This window comes from Macrotis lagotis, chromosome 1 (assembly GCF_037893015.1).
Source record: "Macrotis lagotis isolate mMagLag1 chromosome 1, bilby.v1.9.chrom.fasta, whole genome shotgun sequence".
Lineage (NCBI taxonomy): Eukaryota > Metazoa > Chordata > Mammalia > Peramelemorphia > Peramelidae > Macrotis > Macrotis lagotis.
In genome coordinates, this window is record NC_133658.1 from 479,469,835 (window position 1) to 479,486,678 (window position 16,844).

General features: G+C 38.7%; 1 protein-coding gene across 3 annotated transcripts in view; it reads right to left on the reverse strand.

The window, feature by feature from the left end:
* Positions 1 to 15,678, reverse strand: part of RP2 (RP2 activator of ARL3 GTPase) — a 59,404-nt gene extending 43,726 nt beyond the window's left edge. The window contains exon 1 of one of the 3 annotated variants that reach the window (XM_074213696.1): positions 15,450 to 15,678. In XM_074213696.1, the coding sequence (XP_074069797.1) occupies positions 15,450 to 15,572 (123 nt within the window). In that variant the 5' untranslated portion in view covers positions 15,573 to 15,678. Of the gene's footprint in view, positions 1 to 12,353; positions 15,083 to 15,112; positions 15,136 to 15,449 lie in introns of those variants that run through there. The other 2 variants (XM_074213697.1, XM_074213698.1) reach the window with 2 other exon arrangements.
* Between the last annotated feature and the right edge of the window lie 1,166 nt (positions 15,679 to 16,844).

Sequence of the window (16,844 nt, forward strand, 5' to 3'; positions counted from 1 at the left end):
CCCCCTTACAATATCTTTAATTTCCTAAACTCTGATGACAGGGATTATGACTTTTATTTCACACAGATGTTTTAAGTATCGATTGAAATCTATACATTGAAAGTACTGTGAAAAAAGTTAATAGGTGCAATTTTTCTTTATTTTGTAATCTAACACTTAGTTCAGTGCATCACAGGTACTACTTGCTGAAAAGTATTAAATTAAACAAAATTTTTTAATTTTAACAGTATACATGCAATATATATATTGCATGTATATATTTGGGGGGGCAAGGTTTTAGGGTTAAGTAACTTGCCCAAGTCACCACTAGGTAATCATTAAGTATCTGAGGTTAAATTTGAACTCAGATCCTCTTGACTCCAGGGCGGTGCTCTATCCACTGTGCCACCTAGCTGCCCAAACAGTATATATTTCTTATTTAAATCATATAAAAGACCCTATATCTCACTTATTACAAATCCAAGTAATCACTTCCAATTCTTCCCTCTTATTTTTGAAACTATCACATAACCCATTAGCTCAGATTTATCATTAAAAACTAAGAAGTTTCCATTCTAACAGTTTTTGTTTTAAATATTCTACCTCCTGCATAGGATGAATTCTGTTACAAGAGCAAAATGTTTCCATGACTCCAGTAACAATTACTAAAAACAATAGTAAAAGTGAAGTCTATTTCCAATGCTTCCATTTTAGATTAGAAATGATCTATAATAAAGACTAAATCTTAATTGACTCATACTAGCTCAAGCACTCAAATGTTGGTATGTGATAGAAGTGTGTAATTAAAGAAAAGCTTACTAAAAGAAATCCTTTCCTTCACTAAATCTGTATATCAACAAGTTGCAAATTGCAAAGCTATGCAAAAAATTAGAGTACACAAAGTTAATTTTTTTATAAAAGAGCAATTTCAAACTGTGCACAAATGTCAACTGTGTACGACACCCAAAAGTCTATGACTCACTGCTTAAAATAATTCAGTTATTGTGGGAGGCAATGTGGTATCAATAGAAAGAGATTTAGAGTAAGACAACTTTGGTATGAACTGAACTCCTGACATTTTACATAATTTGCAGGACCAGACAAGCCACTTAAGCTGTCAGGGCTTCAGTTTCATCTATAAAACAAGAAGTGGTAACTAGACAGATGGCTTCCTAAAGTTTTTCTGGCTCTAAATCTATAATCTCATGATTCATTTGATAAAAACTAATAAATTGCATGAAGAATTTTATTTAATATAAAGGAACCCAACTGGGTATAATTTACAAACATTTAAGTCCAGTATTTCAATAAATATTGGATTCCTTAAATATTCTAGCACAGCTAGTTATTCAACATATTTTTTATTTCTTTTTTTTCCCTTAGGTTTTTGCAAGGCAAATGGGGTTAAGTGGTTTGCCCAAGGCCACACAGCTAGGTAATTATCAAATGTATGAGACCTGATTTGAACCCTGGTACTCCTGACTCCAGGGCAGATGCTTTATCCACTGCACCACCTAGCCACCCCTCAACGTATTTTTTATACTGGATTTTACCTTTTGGGCAACTCACATGATGTCTTTGCTCAATACATCAGAAAGAGAGTGTTGTATATCTCAAACATGATATAAATGAATTCAAAAAACACTGTGGAGATTAGATTTTAAGCTGCCAAACTTACAAGAAAAGAAAATTTAAAGAGATTTCCTGAATATGCTACACAGGGGCCAAGTAGTGTTATGAAGCAATCAATAGGTTTCTATGGTAACCAAGTGGTAAACCTCGGAGATAAACAAAAAAAAAAAAGGAAAAACTGTACTCTTTTAACCTTAGGCAATTCAAATGCCTTTTCAAATCAGTTGGACAGTTAGTAGTAACTTCTATTTTTTTCTTCTCATTAAGATAGTGAGAAACTGAGATAGCCCAATAGAGTTCACTCCATCATTTCCAAGTCCTTTTCAGCATAACCAATCACATAATCCTGTCATTCCTAACTTCCAAACACTCTTCCATCTAGCTCCTTTAAATTTCTTAGTTCTAACTCTTATACTATTGCAATACTCTCCCTTTTTTGTCCTCCAGATAAATCTTCCTTCTCTACTTGATCATTGCAATCCTAGTCAGTATTAACTTTCCAATTCAGACCTTATATAGCACTTTGATTTCCACTTCTCCATGCCTAGATGCAGAGAGGATCAAAGAAGCCTAGTCAAAGTTCTACAAAATTTGAGAGTTGGAATGGCTCTCAGAAATCACCAAGTCCAACCCATTATTCCTATGGGGAATCTTCATTATAACAACCCAAGACTTGGCTCTGCTTAAAAACCTCCATGGAGGGAGAAATCTACCACCCATGCAGATAGCCACTCCACTTCAGGACATTTCTACTTGTTAAAAGATTTTTTTTTTCTGAAATCAAGTTTAAATATGCCCCTTTGCCAACTTTCCCCAATGCACCCACTTCTCCCCTATGGAGTCAAACAGAACATGGTAAACAAAGGTGGTGTAGTACACTGGAAAGAATGCTGCATTTTGAATCAGACAACCTCATTTCAAATCTCAGTTCTATTACTTATAAGCTGTGTCACCTCGAGCAAGTGTCCTGACCTTGTAGGATATTTCTTCATCTCTTAATTAAAGGCATTGGACTAGATCACCTCTGTAAATGCCTAACTCTTTGTGATCCCATGTTGGGGGCTTTCTTTTTTTGTTTGTTTGGGGGTTTTTTGCAAGGCAATGGGGTTAAGTGCCTTGCCCAAGGCCACACAGCTAGATAATTAAGTTTCTGAAACCTTATTTGAACTCAGGTACTCCTGACTCCAAGACCAGTGCTCTATCCACTGCGCCACCTAGCTGCCCCCAATTTTGGGGTTTTCTTGACAAGGATATTAGAGGTTTGCCATTTCCTTCTCCAGCTCATTTTACAGATGAGGAAAATGAGGCAAACAGTGACATACCCAAGGTCATACAGCTACTAACTGTCTGAGGTCAGATTTTAACTCAGGAAGAAGAATCTCCCTCATTTCAGGACTTCTACTCTATCTACTCTGCCCCCTAGCTGATCTGGATTGAAATCCCACCTGACATGTACTAGATATGACTCGAGGCAAGTTACATTTCCTAATAGAGAGGAGAATGGACTCCATTGCCTTTAAGATTCATATCTGTTCTTATTTGATTCTTAATTGATGATCACTGTTCTTAAGAAGCACATTCTAAGGAGAATAATAAATACAGTATAGTAAAGTCCAGGGAAGGGAGATTTAGTCTGCAAGGTCAAAGATGGTAAGTAAATCAACAAGGTAGGCATTCAACTGATATACCCTTTCCAAAAGCAAAAGTACTACTAATTTGATCAAAAAACAAGGTTCAAGTGAGGAAGAATACATAGGTGTTCTCAAGCAAAAGGCAAGATACCTTACTTAGGTGTGTATCAGACTGATCAAGGACCAGCTAGATATAGAAGGCTAAGGAAGTTTGCATTCACATAGATAACTATCAAAATGGCTCAAGTCCAAGCTTAAAATAGGAGTTCAAAAGCTGAAAAAAATTAATTTTCTCAGAGATTCTAGGTCTGGTTCTGCAAAGCTGAGTGGTAGGGGAAGACAGAAATATGGTTTAGATCAGGGCTAGTCTTGGCATCTGTCAGGAACCCAGATTGGGTGGGTGAGACAAATGGCCTGGACAAGCTATTAACTCCCTGAGAGAGAAGAAGGTATCTGCTGGGTCTCAGTATCTGTCAAACCATTCATACCTCTTTTAGTATGATGATTAAGTCTCAGTATCCCAGGATGACTTCAGACTATTATGGATTAAAGCCCTTCCTTTGTATTGAAGCCATTCCTTTGTATTGAGAAAGCAGTCTGAGATGGAGTTTAAGAGAGGAAAGTAGTAGAGGATAAAACTTTTTGCCAAGGGCTAGGGGCAACATTCCCATGTGACCCCAGGAAAAGTCAACTTTGTAGATCATAGGCAGAATTGCAGAAATTGATCTGGAAGGAATCTCAGAAATACTAGTCCAACAACATTTTGCAGATAAAGAAACTGAGACCCAGGCAAATTAAGGATCTTATTCAACTATTATGCATCAGAAGTAGAATTTGAAGTGTGTCCTCTGACTCCAGAGTCAAACCGCTTTCTGTTAAAAATTGCTAAAAATTTCCTCAGGTAGTTATCTCTTAATCTGTTCTGGGTATCATGAAATGCTGTTTCAAATTAGTTCTTTGATACAATTTAGAGGAAAAAGCAATTTCTTGGACAATGCCAAATCTTGCACTCAATTTCCTCTAAAGAAGAGAGGGAATATTTCCTAGATAAGGTCAAGTTTCAGATCCAGGAGAATTCTGGGTTCCAGTCTCCCAAAGAAATAGGTGTTCCCACAAAGCAGCTCTCTTGGAGAGAAGATAGAACAGGTCTATTCATTCACAGGGGAACTCATAGATGGGGAATATAAATGAAAGAGTCAGTCAAATCATCCCTAAACACAGAGACTTCATCATTCATTCATTCTCAAGGAAATATGAATTTTTCCTCCAGGCTGAGAAGAAATATTTAACCTTTTTTTTCCAAGGAGTTGTTAAAAGTCAATCTGTAAGCATTTATTAATTGCCTACCCCCATGTGCCTTTGTGATACAAAGATTAAAAGAAACATCCCTGTCCTCAAGGAGCTTATATTCTTCTGGAGGAAACAATATATGTATATAGCTATAAACATATTATTCACCAAAAAAGATACAAGATGGTTTTCAAGTGAAAATGCAAGCAGCTAAAGGGACCAAGAAAAACTCATGCAGAAGCATGAGTAGCAGTAGAGCTAAGTCTTAAGTGGAAACTATTGATTTTGAAAGAATTGAGAAGAAAGTTTTCCAGGCATGAAAGTAATCTAGTGCAAAGACAAAAATATGGAAGATAGAATGCTGTGTATAACAAACAGCAAAAAGAACAGTTAAAATCAACTGTAAATTGTGATTAGAGGAAAAGTATAAAATAGGCCTACAAGGACTGGCTTTATTGTTGTTAAGGACCTTAAATACCAAACAGAAACATTTATTTTCAATCCTAGAAGTAATAAAGATATTGGTAACAGGGTTAACAGCAGACATTAATGAGTTTATGGAACAAAGGAATGACATGGTCTAACTTGCATTTTTGGAAAATCACTTTGGCAGCCATGTGAAAGAGACAGAAAAGACTTGAGGAAGAAAAATCAATTTGGATGCCACTGCACTAACCCAAAAATGAGGTGATGAAGGCCTAGACTATGGTAGTGCCTTCTCTAGAGGTAACTTTGCAAAAGATAGTGTAGAAGAAGAAATGTCAAGATTTACAACTGATTAGATATGTGTAATGAGGAAGGCTGAAGATAACATCACTGTAGAAAACCTGGGTGACCTGAAGGATAATAGTGCCTTTGACACAAATGTCAAAGCTGAAAAATAGGTGGTTTAAGAAGAAAAAAAAGAATGAGTTCTTTAGAATGCTAACAAAAATTTCTGGTTCAAAATATTCAAGAGGTACTTCAGAAGTAGAGCTTAGAGGAGAAACTATAGTTAAACTCAGGGTTCTATAAACCTGAAAAAAAAATTACATTGGAAAAAACTCCCTAAATGAGAAGAAATACTGGGAAAAACAGTATAACATCTGGAAGAAATTAGACCATTAATACCATATTGCATAATAAATTAAAAATGAGCATGCCACCTGAATATAAAGATCATACTATTAAAAAGAAAATAAATATACTTTTCTCAGCTATGAATAGATTATGAATTCTTGACCAAATAAGTAATTAAGCCAATTAGATAAAATAATTTTGATTACATGAAATTAAAAAGCTTTTACACAAACAAAATGGTATTTAGGATAAGGAAAGTATTAGACTTTGGGGAAAAGATATTTTGATTTTTTTCTAGAACAAAAGAACTTTGTATTAATCACATGAAAGAATATTTCAAATCACTAGGAAAAAAAGAAATGCAAATCAAAACAATTCTGATTTTTTTTTCTTTCACACCTACCAAATTGGCAAAAATAATAAAAGATGAAAATTATCAATGTTGAAGGGAGAAACAGACATACTAATGAATTATTAGTTATTTCCCAGAAAAGTAAGCAGGAATTATACCAATGAAATTCCTAAAATGCCCATACTCTATGACTCTAAAATTCCATTCACAAGTATATATATTCCAAGAAGGTCACTGACATTGAGAGAAAGGCTCTATACACACCAGTTAGTCAAACATTTATTAAACACCTACTTGTGCCAAGCACTGTGCTAAGTGATAGGAATACAATGATAAAAGATAGTCCCCTGTTCTCAAGAACTGGAAACAAGGTAGATGCCCATTGATTGAGGAAAAAGACTGACACATTAATGGAATGAAACATTACTCTGTTGTAAGAAACATAATGAAAACAGAAGCACAGAAATGACCCTGATGCACAGTGAAATGAATACAATCAGGAAACATAATGACTTGAACAATATAAATGGAAAGAATCACTAACACAAAACAACTAAGACTGAATACTACAAAATTATGAAGAATAATCTTGGTCCCAGGGAAAGATAAGACATTCATCCCCCCCTCCATTCTCTTGCAAAGACTGAGACATAGGTTTGAACACTATTTTTTTTCCAATGTATGAACTAGTTTTATTGATATTTTTCTCATCTTTTGCTTTTTTCTATAAATTCATTTTTTTTTTAGGTTTTTGCAAGGCAAATGGGGTTAAGTAGCTTGCCCAAGGCCACACAGCTAGGTAATTGTTAAGTGTCTGAGACCGGATTTGAACCCAGGTATTCCTGACTCCAGGGCCTGCGCTTTATCCACTGCACCACCTAGCCACCCCTAAATTCATTCTTAAAAGGCATATCTGGGAAAGCTAGATGGCACAAAGGATAGAACACTAGCTCTGGAGTCAGGAGGACTTGAGTTCAAATCCAGCCTCAGACACTTAATACTTAGTTAGCTGTGTGACCTTAGACAAGTCACTTAACCACAACATGGTCTTGCAAAAAACCCCAACAAAAACAGAATATCTTTGTTAGGTAGGAAGAGGAAAAAAATACAGGTGAAGATAAAAGATAGTTTTTGAAAAATTATAAATTAGTTGAGTAAGACTTTCTGCAAAAAGATGATAAACTAAACCTGTGAGAAAAGAGAACAGGGGACCAAGAAGGAAACCCACAAGCAATTTATTAGTGATCAACGGTACATCAACAATTACATCCAAGACCTTCCTCTCAGTCAAGGACTCTCTCCATGCTCAGGACTGGAGGGACTTTATAGAACTTAGGGAGTCCCTAGAAGGTCCCCTAGTACTTGCAAAGTCCCTCCAAAAGCATAGGGGCTCCTACTGATGCAGGGAAATGATGTAGAGAATTATGAATGTAGCTTTAAGGATATTAAAATCTTCTTGATTGTGGACAGCTGTTTGCCCCTGAGATGTAAACTGCCCTTAATTGTTGATTGTATCCTGTTGCCCCATGACCCTGTTGTTTTGTATCTTGTCCCCCATTTTCCCCTTCATCTAACCTTGGCCATAGAGGCTGGAGTGACAGGAAAAGACATGTTGAACTTGGGGGTAGAGCACTTTGGGACAGAAAGGACCAGTATGTAGCTTGCCATTGAAATACACCTGGCCCAAGGTGTAAAATCACTCCCCAAAGCACTGTCCCATGCCAAACCTACCACAAAAGAATATTTAACAGGAAGTGTTGCAGCTTCTTCAACTTCAACAGAGCTCCTTCAATTCTAGCAGGGTGGGTTTTTCTAATGTCTTAGGACCATGTACCTCCTCCCCAGGCTATGTGACCAGACTAAGCCAAGCCTCGTGGCTGCCTGTCCTTTTCTTTCTCTCTTTCACTCAAACTTCAACTAGTCTATTCTAGGAGTGATTACTGCTTTTCTAGGAGTTTTAATCTGTATGTTGTAATATTTTGCCATAATAAAATCCTGAGCAGTTGTAACATTCCCAGAGAATATGTGAATTCCTTCGCCTTTTCAGTGGTCTTAAATCTTCTGTCTTCAATTTCTAAATCTTTAATAATCGGTAACAAAAAAAGTACATAAAAAGAAGATGCTCAAAAGTTTTAAGTGTAGCAGAGAAGTCAAAAATGATGAGGATCGTCTACCCCCCCCTTCACAGGGAATACCAATACAAGACTCATCTTGTAATCTAATCAAATTGATGAGGTTCTCATTTCTCTAAATATTTAATGTGCATTATATCAGTGGGCAGCTGGATGGAGTATAGAGAAAGATCAGGGACTTGGATCCAAGAGTACCTGAGTTCAAATCCTGCCTCACACACTAGTTGTGTAACCCTGGGCAAGTCAATTAACCCTATTTGCCTCAGTTTCTTCACTGTAACAAGGAGAATTTTCATTCCAATATCTTTGCCAAGAAAAACCCAAAATAGGACCCCAAAGAATCAGATACAACTGAAATAACTGCATAACAACAAATTATATAAGTATCTGGAGATACAGCATAACATAGAGCATAGATAATTGGCCTTAGAGGATGTAGGTTCAAGGTCTGCGTCTAAAAAATACCAACCTGAGCAAGTCATTTAACCTCAGTGTCCCAGGCAAAAATTTTAAACTGAAAAACTGTTGGTTTGTATTAGTAAAAAGTATTTTATCAACAAGAGTTGGACTTGAGAATCTCTAAAATCCTTCACAATTCTAAAGCCCATTATGCTGACAGATATATTCTGAATATCACTAATCAAATTAAACCACTGAAGCAAAGGGACAGCCATGTCACTCTTGAACATAAAAATTTTTAAAGGTTCACCAGTATCTGCAAATTCAAATACAAAAAAAAGGGGGGGGGGCTGGTATTCAAGGTCCTCTATGAATTGGCCCCAACCTTTTTAAAATTTTATCTCCCATTTTCTCCATTACAACCCAAGGAGCATCCTAAGTTTTTATGTTAGACATTGGATGAGAAAGGGAAGCAAATAAAACATAACTTTGGTCATGAGACTTCAGCTCTGAATCTCAATTTCATAGCATCACAGATCTTGAACTGATAGGCATCTCAGAAGCCACCTAGTACAACTCTCTCATTATACAGATGAGGAAACTTGAGACCAGAAAATTACCCAAAATCATAGGGGTAGTGAGCCCCAGAACTGGAATTGGAAAAGTTCTTTAACTTCAGTGCCAAGGTTCATGCTACGCCTTTGCCCCCTCATCTGAAAAATAAAGGCATTCAGATGACTACTAAAATCTCTTCCAGTTCTAAGGATCCTGATACCAAATTGAGCTACTCAAAACTAAGAAGTTTCGGCAATTTTCGTACTTTTATTTCTTGGCAGGTACCAGTGGAAGGACACAGGTTGTCTTCTATCCTAGTCATACACTGATCTCCTCAATGAGATCTTCCACACTATATGTCAAAGCTAAGTCTTATGTAATGTAGAATAAACTAGCTTTATGCACTATGAGTCTTTTTATTAGTTTCTCCAATGAGCAATCAAAATGAGGAACAGTGACTAATCTATTCCTGCTAAAGCAAGATTTCCATTTTAAAAAAAATCAATAAGTATCATAGTTGAGTTTAATCATAGGGATCCAAGATGAAATCATGGAACTTGCTTATTCTGATGGAAATTCAGTCTATGTCAAAAATCCAAAATTAGATTCTGAAGCACAAAAAAATCATAATGTAGGTTTTCCTAGAAGGCTGAGACAATTTCAAAGTATTCTATTCATCATGGTCATAATTTCCCCTCATAATTACCAACACTAGTTTTTTCCCTCTCAAAAGGTGGAGGAATATTCTGGCTTAAATCAGATTGTGACAGAAAAGTTTCTGCTAAAACTTAAATAAAAAAACAAATAAACATGGACCATTAGTTCTAAAACTTCAGACATCAAGGAAGTACTCTTCAATTTCCTTAATTTTCTATTCCCTACTGTACAAAATACCAACACTTTCAGTACTATCTAAATGTTTAAAACTTTTTCCCCCTTCTCTAATAGCTCTCTATTCTTTATCTTTCTCTTAAAAATATTTCCTCAGATGGGAATTCAGGGAAGCCTGGAGGGATTTGCATGAACTGATGCTGAATGAGAGGAGCAGAACCAGAAAAACACCGTACACCCTAACAGCAACATGGGGGTGATGATCAACCTTGATGGACTTGCTCATTCCATCAGTGCAACAATCAGGGACAATTTGGGGCTGTCTGCAATGCAGCATACCATCTGTATCCAGAGAAAGAATTGTGGAGTTTGAACAAAGACCAAAGACTATTACCTTTAATTTAGGAAAAAAAAAACTGATACTGTCTGATATTGCTGTCTCTTTTACTTTATGTTTCTTCCTTAAGGATATGATTTCTCTCTCACCACATTCAATTTGAATCAATATATACAATGGAAACAATGTGGGGGGTGGAGGAAGGGAAGTTAGATTAGGGGGAAAATTGTAAAACTCAAAATAAATAAAATAAATAGAAAAACAATAAAATAATTTCCTCAGCTTTCCCACATCTTCTTGCTGATCCCAACTTTACCATAACTCCAGTCCTAGGAATGGAAGGGCACCCTGGAGGTCATTTAGCCCAGATGATTTTTATCCTCAACAACAGTTCTCATGGTTTTCCTGGCCTCAGATGGCACACTGTTGGTAGCGCCTACTGGGATCTACAGAGTACTTCCTGTATTCCAGAGGGTGAATTACCTTACTGAGTCCTCACAACAATCAGGGAAGTCATGTGGGCTATAATTACCCCCATCTCACAGATGAGGAAAGTGAGACCAACAAAGGGTATAAGACATGTCCAGGATCACACACCAGGATGTGTCTAAAGCAACACATGAACTCATATCTTCCTGTCTCCCACCTGGGAGTTCCCACTGTGCCACTGAGATGCCTAAGTTGCCCTCCAGCAAGCATCCTGTTCTTATCAACTGTAGTTAACTACATAGTTAACTACCAAAACCTGTTCCTTCCATCCACTAGCTGAAATCTGCTCCTTAAAGTCAAATGAGACCCTATTTTCCTTAGGCATTATGGTCCTCAGTAATCTCTTTCATACCTCCTTTACTCTTATTTCCCATCCCTCTTCAACACACTATGGTCCACTCAAATGGTCTAGTAGCTATTTCCTCAAAACTATCTCCAAGGCTTGGAATTCAGTCCTAGGAAAATTCTTTCTTCAAGATTAAATTTAGGGCTCAGCCTCCTTCTTCCCACCTGCCCCCCTTTTCCCCTACCATACTAGTGTCTTCTTCCTCAAATTACTTTGTATTTACTATGTATGTAAATACATTACCCCAGTAAGTCCCTCAGAGAAATTTCATTTTATCTTCTATCAAAATATCCTCAGCAACTATCAGTATCTTACTTCATAGTCCATGACCTTCCTAATAGAGATTTCAAATAGATATCTTTGAGCAACTCTGAGAAATGAATAAGATGAGGTATCAAATATTTCACAATACAGCAGAAGGCAACATAAAAAGATCAAAAGCAAAACGGAATGTGAAGTATGAAACATATATGAGAAGTATTAAATAATTCAAGAGCATCACCGTTTCCATTTTACAGTTGGCAAAACTAAAACATACAAGTTAATGACTTCAATCTACAAAGTAGCTCATATATTAAAACCTAATTACCTGAATTTCTAGTTCAGGGCTCTCTTTAGATAATTTTACTATTAATGGGAAAGATTGTAAATAAATGTCTAGGTCAGAAAATAAAAATATTTACTGAAATTATAATAAACATGATAATTAGATCCATACCTCTGAATCCAATGGAAAGGCATATTAGGATAAATAACAGGATGAAGCTTCTGAACATTTATTTTCTATACAACTCCTTTTGATACTTATTCAAACAATATGCTGTTTTACCATTTTAAATATTTCAAATCTGCACAGCTTATTTCCACAACAAGACTTTCCCCAAATTGAAGAATGGGACTGTTCTACTTTTTAAACCTCTTGCAATGCCTTTACAAAATGCTATACATCACATAGGAGGAACTAATGGAATGATTTGCAGTTTATACTCATTTCCTATATTGTGATAGTTAGATGTTTGTTTTTTCAAAAATAAGCAGCAAAAGAAAATGGGCTTCTTGTAATGTTGACCAAAGAGTATGTTATTATCACAATAACCCAACATTATTTTTAATTAAGAAAGTTACTCCTAGCTTCAGTCCCCCAAGATTAACCCATTCTCCAGCTTATCAAATCCCAGGAGATACTCCTCAGTAGAATACTGACAGCACAAGTTACAAAAACAATTGCCTAGGAAGCCCAAATGCTTTTCATATCTGGCTTTAAAACATTTAAATTATAGTTTAAGTATTTCTCTTAGGCAACTCATATAATTTTCATTACCTCAAGTCAAACTTGCCACATATTTGTCCCAATGTGAAGTAGAAGATGAGCTTCAGAATACTACGAATTACCTACTCAATGTAAAAGCCATGTCTTTTTTTAAAACCCTATAAATTTTTAAATAACACATAATCTTCCATTTTATATATAAAGTCCATATTATCCCTACTGTAGACTCTAGACTCTTACTTTTCACCTACTTATCAGCTAGTAAGACAGTTCTGATGTCACAGATATTATTATTCATGTCATAGATATATTTACTTAGTTATTAAAGTACATTTGTGTTATAGTGGCTTATCCAAAAATTTAGGCTGGGAAGATTATAACTGGATTTAATTTTGACTATTATTAATATTAAGTTTAAAAAAAATGTTTGGATGAATTCCTAACAGTTTCCAAAAAAGGAAGATCGGGGTTTCCATGACACTAAATTTTAGCTAACTCCCTAAACTCCTACAACTTTGAAAAAAAAATTTTTCATAGGATCAAAGCTCTCCTAGAGCTTGAAGGTACTATAGAAGTCATATAGTTTAGTCCCCTCATTCTATAAATGGCAAAACTGGGCCAAGGAATGATAAGTTACTTGCCTAAGGGTCTTACAAGTAGCATCAAAGATGGAATTTGAATCCACATCTTTTGACACCAGGGTCAGTGACCTTTCTGGTGTTTTATTTTTTAAAAAAACTAATATTTCGTTTGTATTCCCATGAATTAAAACACAGAGTAAGTCTCGAAAAAGAAAGCAATGAGGCGGCTAGGTGGCACAGTGGATAGAGCACCAGCCCTGGAGTCAGGAGTACCTAAATTCAAATTTGACCTCAAGACACTTAAAAATTACCTAGATGTCTGGCCTTGGGCAAGCCACTTAACCCCACTTGCAATGCAAAAACCTTTAAAAAAAAAAAAGGCAAGAACATATAGCTCTTGCTCTGGAAAAACATTAAAATGGTAGATGCAAATATCCCATTCCTTTGAAAAGAGTCAAACAAAACATTCAACAGTTGCTAGAATGCTGTGTAAAGATTAAGACAAAAAAGGTATCCACATGAAAAGACTCTTCAACTCCTTAAAAACTATGTTTATAAAGCAACATAAGACTTTTTAACTTACAAAGCTATCAATAGGTGAAACTGCTAAATGGTATAAATCCAAAGTAAAAGCACTGTCATCAAATTTGGGACTAGAGTTTGAAGGAAAATAAATATTAAAATAAAAAAGACAACCTAAATTTTACTAGTGTCAGAGAAATTTAAATGTCATTTTCAGAGACTGAATTTTCCTTCCCTCAAATTGAAGTTGGCCCTAAAAATAATCTTAAAATAACCACATATCTCTTATTAAAGAGATGACAACTCAATATCTCTCACGATCTTAAAATTGCTTCTGTCAAATAGGAATAAAATATAAAAACTATCAGAAAAAGAAGCTATCTTATAATTTCCAAATTCCAACATTTATCATGAACCGAATATGTCAATAAAAATTCCTACAGTAAAAAAACTGTTAAACAGCATACCTATGTAGGTGTGTCATAAAGTTGCAATAAAACTACTGTTAACTTGACTGATTATTCAGTAAGAAGAAACAGGATGCAGTGGCTAGAAAACTGGGTCTGGAATCAGGATGACCTGAGTTCAGTCACAAGCTGTGTGACCCTGGGCAAGTCACTTAGCATCTATGCTTCAGTTTTCTCTTAGTAAAATGGAGATAGTAACATCCTTTACCTATCAGAGTAGTTGCAAGCCCAGAATGGGATAATAACTCCGGTGCACAAAGGAAGCACTGTGCAAATATTAGCTAGTAGTAGTAGTAGTCATATGTATTATTCAGTAACCCAACATTTAAGTTGATCATCCCTAAAATTTATGAATTGAATATAAGTAAACTAGAATGTGGAAAAGAGGGAAGTCTTACGAAACTTGTGACTATGCCTCCCTAAACATATCTACAGAAAATGTTTTTTTTTCTGTTACTGTTTATTTTTACATTTGAATGTCAAAATAAATTTTTTTCCCTAACCGAATTGAGCAATGAAAGCAATATCACCCTTTTAGATTTTCCAAAAGGGCACACAATTTTCATCACTTCACTATCTCTAGTTCGAAGGGAGAAACATCTTGTATTGCTTCATTTATTAATAGAAAAAAACCTTTAGTTCATTATAATGTACCAAGACCCAGAAAGGAACTGTGCTTATTGGGCAGGGTTAGCAAATAGGAAGCACCAGCAGAGAAGCTGAGAATTCACTACTTCCTCAATTCTAAATTGAGAACCACAGAAAATAGTGTGCAGAAGCTAACGATGAGTGCTGGGTGGCTGGGACAGGACGGACACTGATACTTATTTCCCAGCTGGTGCTTTTGTAGGCGGCCGTGTGAGACACCTGATCATACACCGACAGGTGGTAGAGGAAGTGCTCACCAAGGAAGGCACCCATCACCAGCCTTGCAATCGTGAGGTCGTGAGTTCGGATCCAGCCTCAGACACTTAGTGTGTGGCTGAGCAAGTCAACCCCCAATTGCTTCTCAAAATGGTAACAGGGAAGGCAATTTATAAAGCGCTTAAACGGATCACACTTAAAATGTATGAACTTGAATATAACTAGAATGTGGAAAAGAGGAAACTTGGGAAACTCGTGACTGTAACGCCTCCCCAGACAATTCTACGAAAATTTTTTTTGTTAGTTTATTTTTACATTCAAATGTCAAAATAAATTGTTTTTCGATTTCCTTTTCCTCACACCGATAAGCCCTCACCATTCATTCACCCGCCGCCTTTAAGGACTCGGGGCCAGGTGGTCGCGAAGGCCCGTCCGGGAGGCGCGGCGGCGCACTTCCCGGCCCGACCTCCAGCACCTCGCCAGGTGCGCGGGCCGGGCCGGGCCGGGCGAGGCGCGGGGGCGGCGGCGGCGCTGAGCCAAGCCAGGCCGCACGTTCGCGTCGTGCCCACCCCGCACGTGGGGCGCTCTGCCCGCTGCGGCGCAGGCAGGCACCGCGTTCGGGTCTGTGACCCCGCCGCTGCGTGCCCGAGCTGTCCGTGGTGTTTGACGGGCACGGCGGCCCTGCGCCCGGCGGGTCAGAGGTCAGAGGTTACCTTTTCCCGCTTGTCCCAGCTGTACTGCTTCTGCTGCTCGCCGGCCTCCCCGCCCCCCGCCGCCGCCGCCGGCTGCTCCTTCTCCTTCTTGGGCTTCCGCTTCTTGGAGAAGAAGCAGCCCATGGTGCCGGTGCGCGGGCTCGCCGCCTCGGGCCCGCCGCGCACTCTCCCCTCCTCCCGCGCTCGCTGCGAGAAGTTAAGCCGCCTCCTGCCCCCGGGCTCCGGGTCCCCCGGGCCGCCCAGGCGGCCGCTCCCCGGAGTCGGTGGCCGAGCCCGCCCCGCCCTTCTGCCGCGCCCCACCCACCCCACGGCCCGGGCTCGCCCGCGGGCTACGGCTCCCGTAGCCTCCGCGCTTCCCCGCCCCTCCGTCGCCCTGACGACCGCTCGCCGCCAATGGGCTGCTCCGCTCCCGGTGGGCCAACCGGAGTCCCCAGGAGCGGTCCCGGCTCCGCCCCGGTGACGTCAGCGTGCCTGGAGAGCCAATGGGACCGCAGAACTTCCCGCCGGGCGTTCGATCGGCCTTCGACGCACCCCTCCCCCACGCCCATCCGGGTCCCGGGACCCCGGGGAGCTCCCGGCAGCTCCCAGCTCCACCCCCCCGGTTGAGAGCCTGGGCCCGGTCAGGTGGGGCGGCCACGTGGCAGGCCCCTCCTTAGCCTTTTAAATTCGCTATTACGAGGTGAGGCTCGAGAAGAGCTCTTTTACTTGTTGTGCCTTGTGCTTCACCGCAGTTAGGGCTAGCAGAGGGCGCGATGCTGGGCGGCCCCGGGCCCAGTAACACCTGGCCTCTCACCTGCGGGACCCCGCACCAGCGCCCCTCCCCCAGTTCCTCCGGCCACGTACAGCTGCTGGGCAGCATCCACAGAGGAAGTGCCTCCTGAAGCCCCTGCTGCTGATGAAGTCACAGGTCCTTTTTTTGAAAAGAAAAAAAAAGGATCATAAACTTCAGCCTAGAAGATACCCTAGAAATCATGCACTCTAACACCCCCCCCACACACACACACACACACCAAGTCAGTAAATGGCATTATGACATGAAACTCAGGGATCCACTCCAAATCCATTGCCTTCTCGCACTTTGCTGACTTTTTATAACTGAAAAAAAAAGTAAAGCTTCACCAAACAATTTAGAATTATGTCCCTAAAGCTATTAAATTTATAGCACTTTCTCTGTTTTTTCAGTCTTTTTTTTTCAATCCTAGCCTGTTCCACACTCTCTATTTTGGAATTTACTCTATTTGGTAAATGTTACCTATTGTTAAAACACAGGATTATAAGGGGCAACTAGTTGGCCCAATGGATCTTTTAAAGCTTTACTCTATTTGGCAGAGAAATTGGACTGGTTTTGTCATTTCCTTCTCCAGTTCATTTTACAGATTCCAGGAAACTGAAGTA